Source organism: Ovis aries, chromosome 3 (assembly GCF_016772045.2).
Source record: "Ovis aries strain OAR_USU_Benz2616 breed Rambouillet chromosome 3, ARS-UI_Ramb_v3.0, whole genome shotgun sequence".
NCBI lineage: Eukaryota > Metazoa > Chordata > Mammalia > Artiodactyla > Bovidae > Ovis > Ovis aries.
In genome coordinates, this window is record NC_056056.1 from 94934331 (window position 1) to 94956398 (window position 22068).

The window sequence follows — 22068 nt, forward strand, 5'->3', positions numbered from 1 at the left end:
GAGGGGAGAAAAGTTGATGTGGGCTAGAACTAGGACAGATGGTTCAGGTCTTCTCCTCTGAATAAAGCGAAGTGCTGGGTTTGGGGAGATAAGAACCCAGGAAAGGCACTGGGCTTCAAGCAGCCTGCAGATGTATGAGACTATAATGTGCTCCAGCATGAGGGAGGCATGATCAACCTGGGGGCTCCTGCGGAACTCAGCAGCCTGAAAGGGAGGACAGGGAAGTGGAGGGGAAGGGCTGGGGAGCAGAGGTGGGGGAGGGGCCACAGGTTTGGGGTAAGGTGGGCTTCCGTCCACTGGTGAGGGGAGGAAGCAAGCACATGGTCAGCTGTTTTGAGGGGAGGTCGCAGTGGGAGACCTGTGGGAGCTTGGCAGGGACCAAGCAGGGAATCTGGCACAAGAAAAACTTGGGGTGTGGTGGGGCGCATTGATGCGGGATCCAGAACAGAGAGGGAGACTTAGAGACCTCCTGAAGGTAACAAATTCTTCTCTTAACCTAATGCAGGGGAGGCAACAAGGGGAAAAGAGGCCCTAAGAGCAACGGAAACAGAGGAAATCAGGTAAGAGGTGCGGGGGCGCGGGTGGGGGGGGGGGGGGTAGGGGGGTGGTTGGGGTAGAATGGGGGCAGAACCTGAATCAGGCCAGGCCCACTGAACTGTCCCACCTCAACCCAGTCCAAGACTAGACTCCAGTCATTGGTCCCATGCTGACCGTTTCTTCATCTGTAAACAGGGTTAATGACAGACAACTGATGTCCACCTATTTGGAAAGCGCAACAAGAGAAGTTGTTACTATAAAGCTCTATGGATTTACACAGGGACATGGATACCCAGAGCCAGGTGAGGAAAGTCCATGTGGCCAGTGTAGATATGTCCAGAATGGCCCAGTAGATTCCAAGCTCCTCTACCGGCCCAATTTAGTGAGTTCAGTGGTCAATGTTCGGCCTTGCGGTGAGGTAGGATGTGGGGGCCTGCAGCTAGACTGGTGAGGTTCACCACCGCTAGGGGAACAAAGCCTGGGGCTGAGTTCAACCCTATCCGGCTCCAGTCTCCTCGGTCACAAGCCCAAGCACTTAGTCCTTCCTAGCCACACTCAGAGAACAGGCCCGGGTGATGCTTATCCAACTAAACCTGCCTCCCTGCAGGGACCTTGCTCCAGCAAAATTCACGCTGTCTCCTTCCACATAGAACGAAAATCTCGGTTCCATGTCTTTGCCCAGCTTCGCACCCTCACCACCCCTGCGATATGGCCTGGTTAGGTCCTTATCCCCACTCAGGGTAGCTTATCCTTACCCGGAACGGAGGGTGAGGCAAAGGGAAAGGGGGAAGAAACAGAGGGAAAGTGGTGGGGGGGGGGGGGGGAAGAGGGCGGTAAAGAGGCAGGAAAGGGAGAAAGAGACAGACAGCCTGAGACAGAAGCGGAGACGCACAGTGAGCCAGAAAGATCTGGAGGGGCCAGCAAAAGAGACACAAGCCCTCGCCACGAATTCAGTAACGATTCCTTCCTCAGGTGTTTCTGGGGCGCCTCCGAGGTGCTCCGCCCGGGTCTGCTCTGGATGCGACCGGCTGCAGGGTGCGGCCGTCTCCCCCCACCCCTCGCCGTCTCCTCCCCACCTCTCCCAAGGGGGCCGGAACGGCTTCGGCGCGCGGGGGCTTTTCGGACCAGTCGAGTGGAAAATAGACTTTAACCCGCTTTGTGGCAACAAGGGCGCCCGGAGCGCTCTCCCCGGCCGAGACTGCGGGCGCTCAGGCAGGCCACTCTCAAGACCTGGCCTGGAGTCCTTGCAGAGCCTCCCGGCACGAGGACCTTCTGGCCGCCGGGCCCCGGGACGCACTGCCCGGATCAGCGCACCCGGGCCGCGGCCAGGCCGCTCTGACTAAGCCCGGCAGCAGCGAGGAAGCAGACCGGCTTCTCGCGGTGCACTGGCAGGGTGCGGGTCCCAGCCTCCCCATCACCGCCTAGCGTCCTCTTGGGCCTGGATACTGTTTTCCTGCGGCCTGGAAGGCCCTGGTGGAAAAGTTTGCTGAGTATTTGTTCTCCTTCCCACTGCCCTCTCATCCCCGACGAATTAGTGCACGAAATAGAAACTGGCTGGAGTACAGTAGTCCGCTGCTCCGCGTTCGCGAGTGGTGAGGGTCGGAGGAGGCCAGGTGGCCGCTACGTTCCAGGGATGGTCTATGTGTCTTCTTGGAGGGTCTTAGGCGTTGGTTGTGGACTGTTCGGCCACCTCCAAAGTAAGACAGTGTCTTCAAGGCCCCGGCCTGTCCTGGACCGCCTGCACCTGAGCTCCGCAATCAGAGAAGAGGAGGAAAGCAGATGGCCCTGCGGGCTGGTCGCGATGCCCGTAGCTGGGCCAAGGACCTGCTTGCAAGCCCGGAGAACTGCAGCTTGAGACGTCTGGGTGACCACTCCAGCGCTTTTCCTGGCCTGGCCTCTTCTGAAAATAACTGCGCGTCCGCTTTCCGAAGCTGTCCCCTTTACCACTCAGAAAACGAGAAACCTCAGGAACAAGCCCGCGGCTTCAGACTGCGTCCCAGGAGACGGACGATGGGAGATCCCGAGGGTCCTAGCGGCCAGAGGAGCAAGTTCTCAGAAGAATCTATTCGTTGGACCCCAAACACCCACGCTGCACTCGAATTCAAGTTATCTGGGAACTGAAACGACATCCCGGGACGAACTGGAGAGGGTTCAACTGATTTACACACTGGGGAGCGGGGCTGGAGACTCTCCCAAGCCCCAGACCCCTCACACACCTCCTTCCGCTCCTGCCTGGGTGGAGACGCTTGCGGCTGCCGCCAGACTCAGCTAAAGGGCAGAGCTGCGAGAAGACGCGAGAGCAGGAGGAGGCCTAGCTCGCCCCGCAAGAGCTCCAGTCCGGCTTTTGCCTCCGACTGCTGGCTCCTTCCCCTTCCCGCGGTCCCTCGCCCCGCCCCGCCCCGCCCCCCACCTTGGGGCAGGTGAGCGGCGGCCAATGGGCGAGCGCGGGGCAGGTGCCCGCTAACTCTCGCCTAGCAGCGCGGTGGCCGAGGCCGGGCAGGACACTCCTGGGAGGACCGGGGGCGGGGGTCGGTCCCGGCTGGACTCGGAAGGGAAGGGGCCGGGCTCAGTCCCCAGGCGGTCGAGGCAGCTCGCAGCTTCGTTCGGAGCCCGCGCCGGTGCCGGCGCCGGGAGCTGCCCGCTTGGCCGCAGAGGCCGGCGCGCCTAGCCTCGCGCCGTGGCCCGACTCCGCGTTCGCCGGCTCGCACGCCCCTCGCCGCTCCGCGCCTGGCTTGTGGGCAGGGGCTGAGCGCGGGCGGGCGGGCGGGGGAGGTGAAGGGTGCTGGTGTGTGTGCATGTGCCTGGCTGGGTGCACACCCCGCACGGCGGCGGCGCCAGGACGCGGAGCGCTCCCCAGAGCCCGGGTGCCTCGCTCGGCTCTGGCGGCCGCGACCATGTTCCAGCCCACAGCCAAGCGCGGCTTTACCATCGAGTCTTTGGTGGCCAAGGACGGCGGCACTGGAGGGGGCACTGGCGGCGGGGGCGCAGGCTCCCATCCCCTGGCGGCGGCCGCCTCGGAGGAGCCGCTCCGGCCCACGGCGCTCAATTATCCTCACCCCAGCACAGCCGAAGCGGCCTTCGTGAGCGGCTTCCCCGCCGCCGCGGGCGCCGGCCGCTCGCTCTACGGCGGTCCCGAGCTCGTATTCCCCGAGGCCATGAACCACCACGCGCTGACCGTGCACCCGGCGCACCAGCTGGGCGCCTCCCCGCTGCAGCCCCCGCACTCCTTCTTCGGCGCCCAGCACCGGGACCCTCTGCACTTCTATCCCTGGGTGCTGCGGAACCGCTTCTTCGGCCACCGTTTTCAGGGTGAGTGCCCACGTTGTGCCCGCCTCGGCGGCCAGCCGGCGCCCGTGCTGCGGCGGCGCGCGGAAGGCTCGGGGGAGTCCGGGGCCATTCAGAAGTTGTGTCAGAAAAGGTTGCAGGTCCACAGAGGCCGATTCCTAAGCAGGGAAAAGCCGCGCCAGATCCATTCGCTCTTCTGCCTCCTTGGGTTCCCCCCCAGAGAACCAGGTTGGGACCTCCAGGCTTTTCCAGGAATGATGCCGGTCCGGACGCCAAGCCCGGGCGCATCCTTGGAGCCTTTCCTGGTCCTCCCTGCGGCCTGCCTTAAAGTCTCCAGGCTGAGCCAGCCCCATCCCAGAGAACTGAGCGTCGGCCGCCCTCCCTCCGACCCAGCTGGACCTGGGACCGTACGACGTTCGCACTTCCACAACCAACTCCCAGGGATCCGCCTTCGCTGGCGCAAGGAGACAGGGGAAAGTCCACCTGCTTGTCCCGATTCTGTGGGAAGAAGGGGCAGAGGGGAGGGAAAACTGGAGAGTTAATGTTCAGTGTTCAGTGCTCCTCTGTTTGGGAGTGTTTCTCAGCAACCTCGGCCCGACTTCTCCAAGTCACACGTGCCTCTCGGACCCAGGGTGGGAAGGTTTGCCAAAGCAAACCGGCTTCCCGCGACGCTCGCGGACTCCGGGAACCGACAGGCTGCTAGGGTACCGACTGAAGTCCTCCCAGGCAGGGGGCGGGGGCAGAGGGCTTTTAAGGTCGTAGGCAGTCTGAGCCCCCTGGTCTGCACTGGGCAATGGGATTGGTAAGGAAGATCCCCCACTTCTCTCTCTCTCTCTCTTTTACACACACACACACACACACACACACACACACACACACACACACAGAGGTTTCAGTGGTCTGACTTTCTCTAAGCAGAGAGTTCCATTAGTTTGGAGTTCGTTTTCTTCTTTGAATTTATTGGTTTTTTTCTTTTCTTTTCTTTCTTCTTGAGCACCCCCCCTCACTTTTTTTTGGAGTGGCCTTAATTTGTGCAGTAATTGGTTTAGTCTTCAGTTCTATTTTGTTTGTGTAGACCAGACCTCAGCCTTAGGTTTCCTGACTCAGAGCTAGGTAAACTGGCTCTTAGCAAAACAAATGAAAAGGACGTGATTAGAGCTTTGGCTGATCTGGTGGTAAACTGGATCTACACAGTCAAAATAAATTGGGTATTTGGTACAATTATCTAGATAATAGAAGAAAATGACCTCATGAAGCTTTCGCTATGGATGCTTAACTGTATCATGGAAAGCCGCTTTCCCCACCCCAATTTATCAGACAATTTTCCGAGTCGCATCTGGCTCATAGATACTGACCTAGCAGATTCCACAAAATAAGGTAATGTAATTGTTTGAGCAAGAATTTTTGTGGGAAGACTTGTCTGCTCTGGGGATTTCAAAGATTTGCCCAAATCATCCGGAACAAAAAAAAATGCCTATGGTGTCAGCCGCTATGGGAAAGAAGTCTGTCAATTAAAATCAATGTTTACTGATTATTATTTTAAATGGAGCAAACCACCTCGGTCCTCCATGGGCTGGGTCACCGGTCTCTAAACTTGGCGACTGCAGGCCAATTTGAAAGTCGCGGCTGTTTGTAAACCCTCGGGCTGGGGCGGCGGAAGGACCGGCGGTTAGCAGACCAGAGGAGGAACAGGAGCTCGAAGAAGAGGGCAGAACCGGTCCTGACCCCTGTAGTCTCTGCTCACTCGGAGATGGCGTCCCCGGCGACGCCCTCAGCTTTAGACCCGGCGCCCCATGCCCTCCGCGCTTCCTTTCCCGCCATTGACCTCGCCGACACCGGCTTTTAGGGTTCGAGGGCCGGGGCACCAAGGGTCGGGAACGCCTTGTAAGAGATCCAGCTCCGGCTCTGAGCATCCCCAGTCAGGCGAGGCTGAATAAATCCTCGGCAAAATCCTCTCGGAAATTGCCGCCGCTCCCTGAGCCTTCAGCCCCGGCGGGCACGTTGTCTAGTTGCAAAAACGGTTGCATTTTTCTCCCAAGAACTGTGTCTGGACGCGGAGATGGAGCCAAATGTGGTCTCATTTTTGAACACGAGAATCCGTTGGGCACGGAATGACCTTTTTTTTTTTTTAAATTCTGAGAGGTTTTGGCTTCAGGGCTGGTCAGCGTCGGGGCAGACACCTTGAGGCCCCTGCGTCCTTGCGTCTTGGGGGCCCTCGGGGATATGAGCCGAGTCATTTCAGGCCCTCCGGCGCCGCGTTTTCTAGAGAACCGGGTCTCTGCGATGCTCATTTCAGCCCCGTTTTAATGCAAGAAGCAAAACCCTACACGAACGAAAAGGAAAACGTCTGCGTTCCGTGCGCAGCGCTCTCCAACAGTGCGGTCCCGGCGCGCAGGGTAGGGCTTCTCCGCTGAGCAAGGCGCTGGGAGAAGAAAAGTCAGCGCGGAATGGTAGGGACCAGGCGGGGGGACCCCGAAGCCGGAGGCGGCTTTCGAGGCCTGAGGAGGAGGGGCTGGAGAAGACAGCGAGTTAGCCGAACTTCGGTGCTATTTCCCTCGGACAGCAGGAACTTTCCAGGCCGGGAAGCTGCGTAGGGAGGGGGCCGTGGGAGATTAGGCCCTCGGGACTGGTGGTGGTAATGGGCCGGTGCTTCAAAGGGAGCCTTTGTTCCGGCAGGAGGAGCGGGGAATAGGTTATCTCCGTTCACGGGCGGCTTCTCCTTCTCGTAGCCCCAGGCCCCTCCGCCTCGCCATCCGGCCCAGAGCCCCCGGCTTGCCATAGCATCTCCAGGAGGCACTGCAGCTTGGGCCCCAGGCCTTCGAATCCCTAGTTCTCAGTTCCTGCCACTTCAGTCCTGGGAACGTCGTCGATTGCTAGTTCCCAGCCATTGCCTTAAAGAGAGAGACTGGAGGAAAACGGGGCAGAGTGGGCTTCAGTTACTAGCTACAGAGAAGACTCAGCCAGCCTCTTTCCACTTTCCCGCCTGTCCTTGACTAAAACTGACAGCCTACTCTCACAGACTGTCTCTAAACAGGCCACACTGCAACCCCAATCTGAGAGCTTGTTCTGCTCTGTGGTCCAATTAAGGCAAACTGAAGCCATGGTAGGGACGGTTGAGGTCCCTTCTCCATAGACCAGAGTCAGAGTGGCCCAGGCTCGTAGGCATCATCCTGGTTCTTACAGAAACATGAAACTATGGATCAATTTCTCAGGATGGTTAATTTTGTACTAAACATACTCTTCCTTACAGGAAAAAGTCCTTGCTTCTTTTGAAATCATATCTTTCATCAGTAATCAGCCTCTTGAGTAGTTTTTCCTGGTCTCTGCTCCTTCTTGGTCGGGTCAGGACTTCTGTGTTTCTGCACATGCACACACAGATTACAGGACACATGCTATCTGCCCCTTTGGGGGATTACAATGAACTTACAATGGCTATTCTCTCCCCAGCTGAAGAAGACCCCAAGCAGTCTATCTTTCCTCTAAAATAGCCAGACTTGAGCCAAATGGTCCTATGTATGTCAGGACAGAGAAGCTTGCTGTTTCCATCCTCCACCTTGGGTTTATAAAGACAAGCACAGAGAACTCTACCGCACAAGTGACCAACACACAGCATGGAATTATAAAACACCCATCAAGTCACACACTGAGGCAGGCTGCAGTCCTGCTTTCTCAACCCCACACTACCCTTCACACATCTGCATCCCATTCACTCACAAATCAAGGGTGTCTCCACACTGCCACTTCATTTCTGACCAGCCTGGGCCCCCGTCATGTTGCTGAGGCCAAAGCCTGTGATCACAGGCGTGTGCTAGACTTTCTCTCCCTCTCCAGCTCATTTGTCCAGAGAAAACCACTGTTGGTATTTGACTTGAGCTCGGAATGCTATTGTTTTTTGAAGCAATTTATTTTCACATCAACAAGGAATGTTTGCTTCCCACCCACCTCTGCCACCTTTCTCTGGCCTCCTCACACTGGCTCCCACTTGAGGCTGTAATCCTTTTCTGCACCTGGATCCTTCTCCTCCTTTCTCTCCCTCCTATCCCTCTCTGCCAGACCACCTCCCCTGATCATCTGTCCCCTCCATCACCACAAGCTAAACTTTTCCTTCTGTCAGGCCTGAGACTCTGCCCCCACCTTGAAGAACCCAGTGGGCAGGGTATCCCCGACCCTCCATCTTCCTGTATGTGATCCCACTCACTTTTGTAGCAGCACAGATCCAGTCACTTGCAATGGATAAGGCAACTGGAAGTTAGTAGCTTCTCCCTCTCAGGGGATTCTGTCTCCCCCCACCCACCCAGGCACTGGCCACTCATTCCTAGGCAACACTGTTCCCCAGAAAACCCCAGCAATCAGGTTTTCCTATGTAGATGTCCAGAGCCCACAGACTTGGAGAAAATCAGGTCAGGCAGTTTCCACCAGCAGAGGGACATGAACAGTTACCTGGAGAGTAGTGCTCTTGCCTCACTTACAGAGATAGTTCCAGAGATGGGAGAGCTCAACTGAATTATCCAAACAATTGTCTTAAGAACAAAACAACAAATCAAACTGAGTCAAACCAGTGGCCATTTCTGAAGAAATTAATTGGATCAGTCAATCTCAACCGCTAACTGTCAAAACATTTTATGCAGTGCTCTGCATTCTTGGTGGGTTAGGGTACTAGTTAGTATGTGCCACTGCATGGGAATCCATGGATGGTGTCAGGGCCTGTTTCCAGTCTTGTTGGCATGTGCAACCAAGCCAGAGGTTGTGTGAGGGCCTAGTGGGGGGACTCCTTGAGACTGGGGCTGTGGATGGAAGCTTGTTCTAGCTTTTGTAGTTCCTGACCCTACTACCTCAGCCCTATTCAGCCCAATGTCAGCCCCTCCTCCTGCATGGAGCAGCTGAGTCTCCTTGATGGCCAACATTTGCCAAGGGACTGTTACACTCTTTGAAAATCCTGTATGGTAGATAGGAGAAAAAGACAGTAGGGAGGCTGGAGCATATATTACATACGCCCATGCAGAAACCAATATATCTATATCTATTAGAGAGAGAGATGACATCTAGTTATTTATACACATGTCTCTTCAGCACGAGATTATTCAGGGATGAAGCAAGGTCTTTTTCCACCAGAGAGCAGTAAGTCTGCAGGAAGAGGATTTTATCTGAAGACCTGGGGGGGAGAGAGGTGGGATATTTGGAAGAAGTAACCTAGCTGGAGACTTCCAGATGCTGTCTGGATTTTGACCTGGCCCCTGGCCTATTTTTACCACTTGCGGAGCCTCCGCTTGTTGGCAGGAATTTTCTATGGGCTAGTAGCCTGAGCATTTAGTTGCAAGGCTGGTTTAAGCAGTTGTGAAGGGAGAGTTCCTAAGATACCCTCAGTTCTTGAATCTGCGTTTGGTACGAGGGCACCTGACAGCCAGGTTGTGCCCCTTGCCACTTTCCTGACACCCAGCCCTGTCTCTACCCCTGGTCCACTTTGAGGGAGACACGACGGGGCATACCAGACAAAGAGAGCTTCCCTTGGCCTCTTAGGCTGCTCAGGCACTGTGGACTCGGGCGGGTGGGCGCCTCTACAGACCCCGGCCCGCCTCTTGGCCCAGCAGTGATCCGCAGCGCTGATTCCGGGCGTCCCCTGACCCGACAGCTCTCCGCCAGGAGGAGGTACGGGGAGAGGTGTGGACTTAAGGAAGGGGCGGCAAAAGGGAAAGCCGAGACGTGGGTGTGTGTGTGTCAAGGGTTGGAGAGTGCAGCGGAGCGCTCCGGGGCGTGTGCGAGCGAGGCGCGAGGGCCGAGCTCGGCCGGCTCCGCGGGCGGCCGGGCCGCAGCTCACGGTGCGCTTCTCTCTGTCTGTGTCTGCCGTCGGCGACGCGGCCGCAGCGAGCGACGTGCCCCAGGACGGGCTGCTTCTGCACGGCCCCTTCGCGCGCAAGCCCAAGCGGATCCGCACGGCCTTCTCGCCCTCGCAGCTGCTGCGCCTGGAGCGTGCCTTCGAGAAGAACCACTACGTGGTGGGCGCCGAGCGGAAGCAGCTGGCCGGCAGCCTCAGCCTCTCCGAGACGCAGGTAATGAATGGTCCGCGCTGCGCCCGGGGGCCAGGTGGAGGTGGGCCGGGCGGGCGCCGGAGAGGCACCCTAGCCTCGCCCCCTGGCCTGCCCCGGCTCCTCCCGCCACCCCTGCGGCGCCCCCGCCGTGACTGTCTTCCCTCTAACTGCGTACAGCCTCGAGGGGGCCACAGGACTTTTGTTAAGTACTAAGGACCTACCCGGAGGCTGGGATCAAACCTTATTCCGACCCAGCTCACACAGCCCACGGGAGGTGCCAGCTGTCGGGAGGCGGCGGGCGCCCTCGGGAGCCGGCCGCGCGCGGAACACCCACGCGCGGTCACTCCGCGCCCGCCCGGGCCCTCTGGTGTCGTCTCAGCCCGGCGGTGACTGCAGCCCTTCTCCCGCCACTGTTCTGGGGGCGCTCGGAGGTGTGTGAGGTGCCCAGGCCTGCCCCGTACTCGCTCCGCTGCCGTGCAGGGGCGACGGGGGCAAGGCCTCGCGGTGGGGAGAAAGACCACGGGTCCCCGGGCTTTGAAGAGCAAAAGGTTAGCCGGGAGTGCGCGCCCTTGCCCGGGGTCCGAGGCCGGCCCTGGTCTCTGCGCGGGCGGGCTGGCACCGCGCTGAAACGGCCGTGTGTGTGTGCGGGCGTCGGCGAGACTGGAAACGGTGGGAAAGTAGATTCTGGTATCCAGGGCCTGTTTTCATCATTTGAAGAGCTGTTGAATTGGGGAGGGAATAAACTGCGATGGCATTGAAGGGATTTGAACTGGATGAAATTACAATCACCACGTAGTGTTTTTGTAATTGATTTTAAAAAATTAAAGAACTAGAAGGGAAGTATAGGGAGGCAGATTTGGCCTTATTGTAAGTAAAGACTTTGGCATAAATAAATGTCTGGAAGCACCGCTAAGCTCTCGGTCCGCCCGGAGTCCAGCGCGCTGGGGTGGCTGGTTGCTGCCCTGGAGGAGGATTTCTGTAACTGGGTAGGCTTTGGGAGACCTTAACTCCTTCGCGTCCCCGACAGCTTCCAGATTCGCAAAGAGAGAGGTCGGCTGGCGGCCTAGCCGCTCTCGCCCGCCGCCGGCATCTCATCTTCCGCTGCTTTTTCTGCTCGCCTCTCACACCACCATCCTCCACCCGAGTCCCGACGGAGAGATGGTGCCGGGCTGAGGGCGGGGGTGGGGTGTGTGTGCAGCCTGGGCTCTCCTGGGTAGCAGTGAGGCTAGATAGAAGGCTTCGTGTGGGAGTCCAAACTCAACTTCGTCCCCAGCCCCGACCTCACTCTTCCCGCTCAAGACGCATGTTGTTATCTCTGTCCCACCTGTATGATGCCCTGTTTCATCAACGCATTGCTCCCGTCTCTGCGGCACGACCCGGGCTTTTTCAGATTTGCTAGCCGGTCTGTTCTAACTGCAGAGATCAAGCTCACACACACACACACACACACACACACACACACACACACACACACACACACACACACACACAAACCCAGAGTTAAATTTTAAAAACTTTTTTTTAAGGTATTTTTAAAAAATAATAAAATAACACCCACTTTTCCCTCTTCGAAAACGTTTTAAAATTTTTGTTTAAAACAAGGTGTCATTTAAGAATGGTATTTATAGTTATCTTCATTTTAAAAGTATTAGTTATTAAATTTAACTGCAGAAGTGTAAGAAGAAAAAACCATTTATGTCCACCAACCACAGATTAACACTTGTTGAAATAATGTCATTTTTTTAAACTTCCATATTTTTAGTTCAGTGAGAGCATTTTTAATTGACCTTCTTTCAACTGAACTTATCTGCCTGTCACTATTTGGGCCTAACAATGCCAGTTAGTAAACCTAATGATTGTTTCCTCTCATTTTTACTAGAAGGTGCTTAAACATATGTTTAAAAGAAAACCAGCTAGAAAATAAAATGGATCCAGCTTTGTTAACTATCAAAACTCATGGCTAATCTTGTTGCATCTATAAATGAGCTGGTATAAGCATATGAAACAAACAAAATAATAGAACTGTAGGACATTTGAGCCTGAGAAACCTCCCTGTAGAGTCCTATCCTTCCAGGTGAGGCCTTTAAGATGGAGAAATGAACTAGGCAGAGCTCCCCAAGCACGCGCAAATGGGATTTCAGCATTTGCCTCCCTACTAACTGTGTGACCTCGGGCCAGTTACTCAACTTCTCTGAATTCTGGTATCATCATCCAGAAAATAGGTTTAAGGATCAAAGATACCTAACTTGAACTCAAATAATATTAACTATCACCCCCAGTACTTCTCTCCCCTTTGTTGAAAGTAATATGTCAAGTTATTGTTGTAATAAGGTCTACACCTGGAATTACTGATTCTTAGTTCAGTCTTTTTCATCAGCAGAGCTGCTTTCTGTCCCTTTTGTAACTATCATTTGGACCTAGGCTATATAATTAACTAATTATCTATCCATCTCGCTGTATTTGCCAGGCAAGCTTACCTGTCAAATCTAGCTATCAGCTATGTCAAGCTTCAATCATCCCCATCAGCCCCCTGCCATCTATTTCTACTGTCAATATCTATATTTGTCTCTCAGAACTCTCTATTCTGTCCCTCACAGATAGCGATTTTATATCTAGCCATGTACTTCTGTCTACTCTCATTAAATTACCTCCACAAAGCTGGTTAATTTATATTTCCTATTTATTATTAATTCTATCTGTTATTATTAATTCTATCTCTGAACAATCATTCCTGTTTACCCAACTGTTGATTATCTCTTTATCATCTACTCTGTTTTACCTTCTATATATCTACCATCCATGTCAAACTTCCGTCTCTATAGATCTTTAGCAGCTGACAGTATATGCATATGTCTATAGTGGTTATCATCTCATCAACTCTTGCTTTGTCTATTTTTCTGGGCCTCAGTTCCTGATCTGTAAGGTTGAGTAAAATGAACTCCAGGGTTCTTTCCATCCCTGAGCATCTGGCTTATCTATATTCTATTTCTCTGTATTTCTGTATAATCTCTCCTCCAGGTTCTCAGGACTCACAGCATATCTCCTGCATATCACAATATATGTAGGATTTTGCTATTGTTTAATAACCCACCATGCCAAGTGTCAGACTATACACTGGTTGCATCCATCTCTCAAAGAAATCTTAAAATACGGATTCCTAGAGCCTGCTCATGAGGTTCTCTTAGGAGTTCCAGGGTGAGACCCAGGGAAGTTTATAAAGTAGCTCTCTGGGTGATCCTAATGAACAATAGGCCTGAGCATCTCAACTCTGGGAGACAGAAGGCAAGCCTTCCTTCTTCTTGCTGTGCCCCAGGGCCCAGTTCAGTGATCAGCAAGGAGTAGGTGTTCCATAAACATGTACTGAATGAGTGGGCAGTTTTCTCTTAACTGTATACTTATCCGTATGCTAGTTTTATCAGTCATCCCCTCACTCTTTGCCATCACTGCTCTCTTTCCGTCCTTCTGCTTCTGTGATTCCCTTGCACGTCCATAGCTGATTGTTGATCAGTCATAGGTGATGGAGTTTTATTGACCAATTCATGGATAAAACTTCAGGGAGGGTTAAGCAGATCAGTGTGTGGGTCTTAGTTCAGAGTTCAGGGGTATCTGTATGCCCAAAGCTCTAGCATGGGATGCTGTGGGTAGGCAACCCAAGCTTTTTAGTTGGGATAGGGCTTTAAATTGGTTGGGAGTGGAGTTAATGGCGTGGGTTAATCCAGGAGGAGGAGGGAGGGGCCCTGGGCAAGCGCTAGTTCTTCCTTCTAGCTCTTGGCTCCTCTTTGCTGTAGCACAGCCCAGCAGTCTGACCAGGGTGAAGGCCATCTAAGATTCAATCCTGGTGGCCGGTAGGGCAGACTCAGGCCTGGGTTAGATCAGACCCTCAAGTTTGAGTGAGCTTGTGTGTGTGTGTGTAATGAGCATATGTAACATATATGTGAGGCTTCTCTGGTGGCTCAGCAGTAAAGAATCCACCTTCAATGCAGGAAACATGGGTTTGATCCCTGAGTCGGGAAGATCCCCTGGAGGAGGGCATGGCATGAAGTAACTGGCCCAAGGTCACACAGTCAGTTAGCAGGCAGGCAAATACTGTAATCCTATTTGCCTGCTTGGAGAGCTCTGCTTAGTTCGTTTCTCCACTCCAGTATTCTTGCCTAGAGAATTCCATGGACAGAGGAGCCTGGAGCACCACAGTCCGTAGGGTTGCAAAGAGTTGGACACGACTGAAGCAACTTAGCACACATGCATGAACATATGTGTGCCTGTAATGTGGAGGACATGTGGGCTGAGTGTGATCAGTGCCCAAAGGTCAGATGCTGTCACAGGTACAACCTGGCACGGAGCACCTCTGTGAGCTTCTGTGCATGTGGGCAGAGGGGCACATTAGTTTTAGGGGGAGGGAGAGAAAGCATTTGGTTGCTCCAGTTGACGGATTGGTCAGTATTTCTAGCTGTTCCTCCAACTCCAGACAGTTCAGGAGGTGTTTCTTGACCTACCCTGGCTGAGTTTAGCTGAATTGTGAGGGGAAGGGATGCAGAAATGTGGTCTCTTGGCCTTGGAGATTCCTCAGACAGTGGTGGGGCATGCAAGGGGTGAGTGACTGGAGTCCCACTGAAGCCACAGCTGTGGACTGAGGAGGTCAGGGGAGAGTTACATGGGCGGAAGGCTCCTGGAAGACCACAGCCAGGGAGACAAGGAGGGCTGTCTAGACTGGTGGGAAGAAAGGGGGAGGGTTTGGGATTAAGATGGTGCGGGAGCTATCGAGTGTGGCTGCCTTCTTAGGGCCCAAGAGCATGGGTGGGGGCGATCTTAGGAGGCAGAAGTGTGTGGTCACCTGCCTATGGGTTTTCCCCAGAGGGGCATGGTAAGAAGACTTCCTGCCTGGAATATCTCCCTTTGGGGGATGGATAAAAGGGAGATATCCAAGGAACTTGAATTTTTGGGAAAGGTTACTGGCTCACTGTGTATTCTGAGATGGATTCATCCCTTCCCTAAGTCTTGGCTCTTCTCCAAGAACTTCTGCACCTCTGAAGGTCCAGGAGTCCAGTGGGAGGCAGGAGAGGACAGGAGAGGTAAGGGAGGCTGGAGTGGTTCTCTGAGGGTGTGGTCCTGAGAAGACAGGCGAATCTTGTGATGTCTCCCTGAGAGTGAAGTCATCCAGGGTGGACCGAGAGAGGAGGAAGCCAGAAAGCTTAGGAAGAGTTAGGACTCTGGTTGATGAGGAGCCAGAGGCAACCTCAGTTTGGGGGAGTGAGGGGTGAGCTTAGCATGGCATTGGGCTTGACCTTGAGTGTGGGAGCAGTTCGGGGGGGCAAATGTTAGGAAGCAGGTCCCCAATGGAGAGGGCAAGGAGGCGAGCTGAGGAGTGGCTTGATTAATGCCTCCAAGCATCTGTCTCGTCTGAGGATGGCAGACTAGAAAGAGTGGTGTGTCTCTGTGTCTGAGGGTGACAGAATAGAAGGACACAGGCTTAAATTAAAACAGAACAGATAATAGTAGGACATAAGGAGACACTTCTTGTATCAGAGTTACAAGACTCAAATGCCCTTGATAGAGGTTTTTGAACTCTTTGAGGAGAGGACAAGTATTCACCTGAAAGTGTGCAGGGGCCCAGATAGGATGGGCTAAGACTGGGGAATGGTGGAAAAGAAGGGATCCAGACCTGGTTCATTCAAAGGTAGTCTGAAACATTGGCTGGAGCTATAGTTTGCTCGTTTGTAAGTTCATCTGTCCATTCACTCACGCACGTCTTCATTCATTGGTGTCTACAGTGATCAATCCACTAATGCTTTGATACCTTCATTCATCCTCACCAGTTTCACCTGAATCAATCAGTCAGCCTAATTCAAGCTGACCCTTGTCCCCTCAACAATGGATCTTCTTCTCCACCTTCCTCCTAGAAGTGGTTAATCCAGTCCAAGGCTGAAAGAATTAGGAACTGACCCTCTTATAGAAGTGGCCACTGAAGTAAGCCAGGAAAGGATCCCATCTCTCTAGCAGTCAGCAATTTCCAAACCCCTTTTCCAGTTAAGAGTCCAATCCCTCTACCACTGATTTTCTCCTGTTTGCCAGGTTGGCACAAGTGCCTCTTTCCTAGAGCACAGGGCTCAGTCACTTCACCTCTGCCCTGCCAGCTGAACATACCTGGAACATGCCCACTGGGCCTCCAAAGCCAGCTAACACACCACTTTTGTTCTCCAGGTTCCCATGCTGTCTGATGAGGAGACAGAGGTTCGAGCAAATAAATTAACATGTTGCTGGAGTCACTGTCACTGAGACAGAGAAAAGCACTAAGGAAGTACAGGCAGGCAGTGGGCCACATCCAGGGACAAGGGAACAGAGCTTCAGAGGGCAAGTAAGAGAGTTCCCGGTGGTGTAACTTGGACAAAAGTGGAGACTCTTATCAGAACAACTGAGAGCCGTTGAGTGTGGTAGGGACTTAGAAGGCCACAAGGAACCTCTCTCCAAACCCAGAGGGTTTCCCTGGTCAGAAAGCCAAATGTGCCTTGGGCTTAAGGAAAGGTGAGCAGCTTGCCGGTGTTGGGGGCCGGCAGTGCAGAGTAAGTACAGCCTCCCGCGGCCTCTGCCACTGAGCTGGTAGCCACGTTATGTGACCTGGCTCCTTTCTAGGTTTTCTGCCCTCTAGGGAAGGAGTTCTGGGATGACCCCAGGTTTGCCTGGCTGGACTGGAAAGTTCATGGGGTGTCATTCTTAACTCTTACCACACTTGGGCCCAATTCCTTTTCTTTTACCAAATAAAAAATTACTATTAATTGTTATAAGTAAGCATTAAAGAAAAGTCGGAAAAGTGGAAAGAAGACAAGTCACCCATACTTTGGGCACATTTCCTTCTAGTCTTTTTTCCCCGTGCATAGGCTTTGTTTTTCCGTGGTTGTGATCACACTGTGCCCAAACTGTGCATCCTGCCGTTTTCACTGATATTACTAAGCCATGAGCATCCCCTTGTTATTACAGTCTTTGTAAACAGCATCTGGACACGCAGCCCAAGGCTGTTCTCCGGAAGATAGCCAGGCTGCCTGGGAAGAGAGTTTTTGTCCCCGTTTCTAGAGAGTGGCCTCCTTGACCCTAGTAGTTTTCATGGAAAAAATATTCAGAATTGCTTTTCATTTGGGTTGGCCAGGAAGCTGTCCCTGGTGTGAAAACATACTCTGTGCCCTAAGTTCCACCACTAAAGCTTTCACTCTTTGGGCCAGTGATGCTGGGCAAGGGTAGCAGGCTAGGCTAATCCCTCTAGAGATGAGTCTCCTTTCTGGAAGGAGACTTGGGAATGCATGTGGGAGGGAGAAGGTACAGAAAGGGCCCTGTGTCCCTGGTGCCGCCCCAGATCGTGCATCACCAGTCTGGCCATGCTTAGCCCTCAGCCAGCCCCTGGGGCTCTCAGGAATACCGCCCCAGCCCTGCATCCAGGCCTGAGTCACACACCCGCCTTGCACAGGAGGCTGGGCGAGCTCACCCGCCTACGGGCTGGCACAGTCACAGTGGGCTCCAGGGTGGGGGGCAGGGGCCAGGCTGGCTGCCAAATGGTTCTGCCGAGAACCACCCAGGGCCCAGCCAGCCCTGTGCCTGAGGAAAGGTGGGCACGGAATCCAGAAGCCCTGCCCCTGGAGCATCTGCCATCTTCTCCATCTATCTGAGCTGGGACATGCAGGCAATGGGTTTGAATCCAGCCCGGGAACTGAAGGAAGGAGGCCTCCCCTCACTCCATCCACCAAGGCCAGTCATCTCTTCCCGTCCATGTGGCTGTTCTGTGTAGCACTGAGTGCCAGCTGCCCTCACACCCACCCTGGTGCTCGGAAACCAACAGGCAGGACCGATGGTGCCATGGAAACCCTGGGAGGGAAGGGCTCCACGGAGGGAACGGGGGGGGGGGGGGGGCGATGTCTGCAGAATGGGAAGGCGGGGCGTCCTGAACATGAAGCTGCCCCCTGGGCCTGCGTGCCAGTCCAGCTTTGTCTGCCACCACCTGGCTTTGTAGCTAAGGCCTATGCTTTTCACCCATTCTCAGGGAGCAGGGACAGATCCGTGTAGTGTCTCTGAGGATCGCCTTTAGCTGCCCCCACCCCAGGATTCAAGGTTCTCCCCTAGCAGTCACTGCTGTTGCCGCAGGGAGGTGCTCACTGTTGTTCCACACACGTGAGCTACCGCTCACCACCTGTATGGGGGCCAGGGGTCACTCCAACTGCGATTGTCTGCATCTGGGCTTAGTTGCTACAGTCGTGTACAACTCTGTGTGACCCCCGTGAATTGTAGCGCTCCAGGCTCCTCTGTCCATGGATTCCCCTGGCAAGAATACTGGAGTGGGTTGCCATGCCCTTCTCCAGGGGATTTTCCCAACCCAGGGATCGAACCCGTGTCTCTTATGTCTCCTGCGTTGGCAGGCAGATTCTTCACCACTTGCACCACCTGGGAAGCCCATCCATTTGCTTTTTAAATGTGCTATTATTTCAGGAAACCCTCCATGCCTCATAACCCTGCCCCTTGGCACCGCCTTCCCCAGGTATCCTGTGGAACAAAAGCCCAGAAAGTGCCCTAAAGCTGTAAAGGGCCCCAGAAAGCATCTCTCTTAGGCATGAGGGACTTAAGTCCAGAGAGGGGAGGGAACACAGCAGATGATCAGCACTCAGCGCCTCCCGCCAACTCTGAGGGTGATCTGGTCTGGCCTGGTGCTGCAAGGCCAAGAAAAGGACTGTGTCGTCAGGAGGAGTTGACAAAGTGAGGTTTCCTCCGCAGTACTCAAGAACTAAAACTATAAAACTAGTGAAGGACCAGGACGATCCTCCCAGATCATGCAGGAGAGGTTGCTAAGGGCTGTTGTGGGCTGGGCACTGGGCAAATGCTGGAGGAGGCAGGAGAAGGCGGGATGATGAGATGGGACTGATGGGAGGCTTCCTAGAGGGGTGGGCTTAGCATCATGGGCCCGCCCTGCCTCCGCAGCACACAGGAGAGTTGTTGGCCTCCGACCCCTCTCCTTGTCAGGGCTCTCACTGCCTGACACGAATTGGGGGGCTCTCTGTGTTTAAGAAGGAGCTCGCTTCTGTCCCCTGGTATTTCTCCCAGATATTCCTTGTGTGACCTGTTCTCACATCTGGATGGGCTCCAAGGGCTGGTGATGTGGAGGCAGCAAGTCCAGAGCACCGGGTGGGGATGCAGACACCCCGATGTGTCAGGAGGATGAGGCCTCCATTGGTGGATTTCAGACTACCCTGAGGAGCTGGCACCCAAGGATCCCGGACTCCCCACCCATCCAGCTCCAGCTCTGAGACGGGATGGAGGATTCTACCTGAGGTTACTAAGACAGGCTCCTCTTGTGAGCCAGACTGACCTGGATGGTATGAGATGTTGGCGCCTCGAGCAGTGGGGTCTGTGGGCCTCAGAGAGCTCTGGCTGTCCTGGACACTGCCTGTGGCAGGGACAGCACCTCCGGGTTAAGTGGCTGTGTCTGCTCTGCGTCTTCGTGCTGCTCTGAGCACAGGGTTGCCCTGGGGGTGGGGCTCACCCCAGCCATCCAGACCCATGTGATGGCTACAGGAACCAGGATGCGCGGCAGCTCCATGCCCCCTCCCTCCCCTCTGTTGCTGCTGCTGCTGCTAAGTCACTTCAGTCCTGTCCGACTCTGTGTGACCCCATAGACGGCAACCCATGAGGCTCCCCCATCCCTGGGATTCTCCAGGCAAGAACACTGGAGTGGGTTGCCATTTCCTTCTCCAACGCATGAAAGTGAAAAGTGAAAGTGAAGTTGCTCAGTCGTATCTGACTCTTAGCGACCCCATGGACTGCAGCCTACCAGGCTCCTCCATCCATGGGATTGTCCAGGCAAGAGTGCTGGAGTGGGGTGCCACTGCCTTCTCCGCCCCTCTGTTGAGGGGACAGCAAAACAGCCCCCCTCAGGCCCACTGTGCCCTGGCCCCCCTCATTTGCATCTGGAAGGGAAGACCTCCAGACCCATCAGGTGGCACCGGCCTTCGGAGATGGCCCTGGTCTCGATTTCCCCATCCGGCTCCCAGCCCAGCCTGAAGGCTGAGTGGCTGCTGGGGGCTTCCTGGGTGTTTCTCACCTGTGCCCCTCCCTCCCCGGCCCAGGTGAAGGTGTGGTTCCAGAACCGGAGGACAAAGTACAAGCGGCAGAAGCTGGAGGAGGAAGGGCCCGAGTCGGAGCAGAAGAAGAAGGGCTCCCATCACATCAACCGGTGGCGCATTGCCACGAAGCAGGCCAACGGGGAGGACATCGACGTCACCTCCAATGACTAGGGTGGGCAGCCACAACCCCACCAGGGCAGAGTGCCACGCGCTGCTGGCCAGGCCCCCCCACCGGTGGGCCCAGCAGGACTCTGGCCACTCCTCGGCCGGGCTGCGTGGAGGCCTCAGGTCACGGCCCCGGAGGGCTCGGCGCCTGGGGCCACCACCGACAGAGGGACAAGATATGGGCTGGCTGAGGCCCGGGACTGCTCGACCTTCTCCTTGGAGAGCCTGCCCGCCTGGGCAGTGCAGCCTCCCAGCCATTCTCCATTTCTCTTATCTCCTTTTCGTTTTGACGCATTTCTGTTTTAATTTATTTTGCAGGCACCCGCTGTAGTTCTTAGTGATCCCCTTGTGTCTCCCTTCCCTATGGGAACAATAAAAGTCTCTCTCTTAATGACATGGGTATCCAGCTCCAACCCCAGAGCCTGTGAGCCTGCTGGGTTCTGGCTCTGAGAGCCACAGGGGGAACCAGCTGAGCAAGCTTGTTCAGGGCCTGGGAATCCGGACAGGGCCTTGGAGACTCAATCCACTGACTCTTCTCTTGATGGTGCTTGACCCTGGTCTCTAGCTCCAACTCCACAGCAGGAGAAACTGAGGCTAGATGTAGGGAAGGACCACCCTATATTCTGAGGGAGGCTATGCTCAAGTCTTCCCAAACTTAATGAATGGTGAGAATCAGGCCCAGGTGGGTCATGGAGGAGAGAGCATCCATATTCCTCCATGCGTGGAGCTCTAGTGACTTCTCCAGTGGAGGGGAAAATGGGGCTGGGTAGAGGGGGCACCCTTCCCAGAGGCTGACCACCTCTGCCCCAAGTCCTGCCCCACCAGGATGCTCTCCTGTCCCTGCAAAGCTCCTCTGGGTGGGTGAAAGCTTCAGAGACAGGGCTTCAGGCTGAGCTCGCAACTGGCTCCTTAGGGCCTTCCAGCCTGGGAAAGAGCTCGAGGCAGGGCCCACCGATCTCTAGTTCATCTGCCTCCAGTTTGTTCACTTGTCTTTCCTGCTTGTCACGCAGCACGGTTTCCTTCATCCTAAGAAAACCTGTGTTCGTAACCTGTATCCCGTGCCTCTGGCCCTTACCGTGGCCAGACCTGCCTCTACTGCTCCATCTGGCACGTGATCCACACCCCTGCTCCCCACCTCGGCCTCCCCACTGGGTGGGAATTGAAGACTGTCCCCAACCATGCTTACTGCCATCCCCTTGTGGCCCAACTCGACGCCTCCATCTGGCTTCACTGCTCTTTATCTTAGGCCATTCCCGCCTAGGCTCCCCCACCCCTCCCTGCCTTCATTCCAGTGCCTCTGATGGCTCTTTCTGCCTTTCTGAGTCCTCCCCACTCTTATCCCTGTCCTGTCCCCTCTGTCTACCCCAGGGTCAGTCCGTGCCCCGCCTGCCTCCCTCGCTGTGCCCTCTGCCTGGGCCTTCGCACCCACCTCCAGGACTTCTCTTTGGTTCCTGGTCAATGCCACCAGCTGACCTCTGCTGAGCTGCAGACCCACGAGCCGGCTGCCTGCGGCACCCCATGCCCCCCAGCACCTCATGCCCAGCCTGTTCACAGCTGACTCATTGCCCTGCCTGTTCTCTAGGACTTCCCACCTTTGCCAACAACCAAGGTTTCTTCTACCTTGGGAAATAGCGTAGATGGATCCCAGGGGTTTGGGTGGGGAGGGGAGGAGTGGGAGGCATAATGAGGTTTGTGTGGATGTCAAGGATGAGGCCCACTTCAAAGGAGCTGTGCTGTGCCTAGGGCTCTCTTCCTGAAGCCCAAATAGGAGCACATTGCCCCCGTGTTCAGCCCCCGACTCTGCCCCCTTCTTTCCCACCCCTGGCCTGTCCTCCTTCACTCCTGGTGTCCTCTGCTTCCGTCTCACCCACGTCATCCCTGTCGCCTGGTGAGTGAGGGGTTTTGCCTGTGCTGTGTCTTTCCTTAGCCTATTCTTGGTACCTACCTAGAATGTCCTGGGG

The 22068-nt window shown here is 55.0% G+C and overlaps 1 protein-coding gene across 1 annotated transcript; it reads left to right on the forward strand.

Moving 5' to 3' along the window:
- The first annotated feature begins 2988 nt into the window (after positions 1–2988).
- Positions 2989–20501, forward strand: EMX1 (empty spiracles homeobox 1). Its single transcript, XM_027966995.3, has 3 exons — positions 2989–3846; positions 9685–9869; positions 19946–20501. The coding sequence occupies exons 1-3, from the start codon at positions 3333–3335 to the stop codon at positions 20111–20113; spliced, it is 867 nt and encodes a 288-aa protein (XP_027822796.1). The 5' UTR covers positions 2989–3332; the 3' UTR covers positions 20114–20501.
- The last annotated feature ends 1567 nt before the right edge of the window (positions 20502–22068 follow it).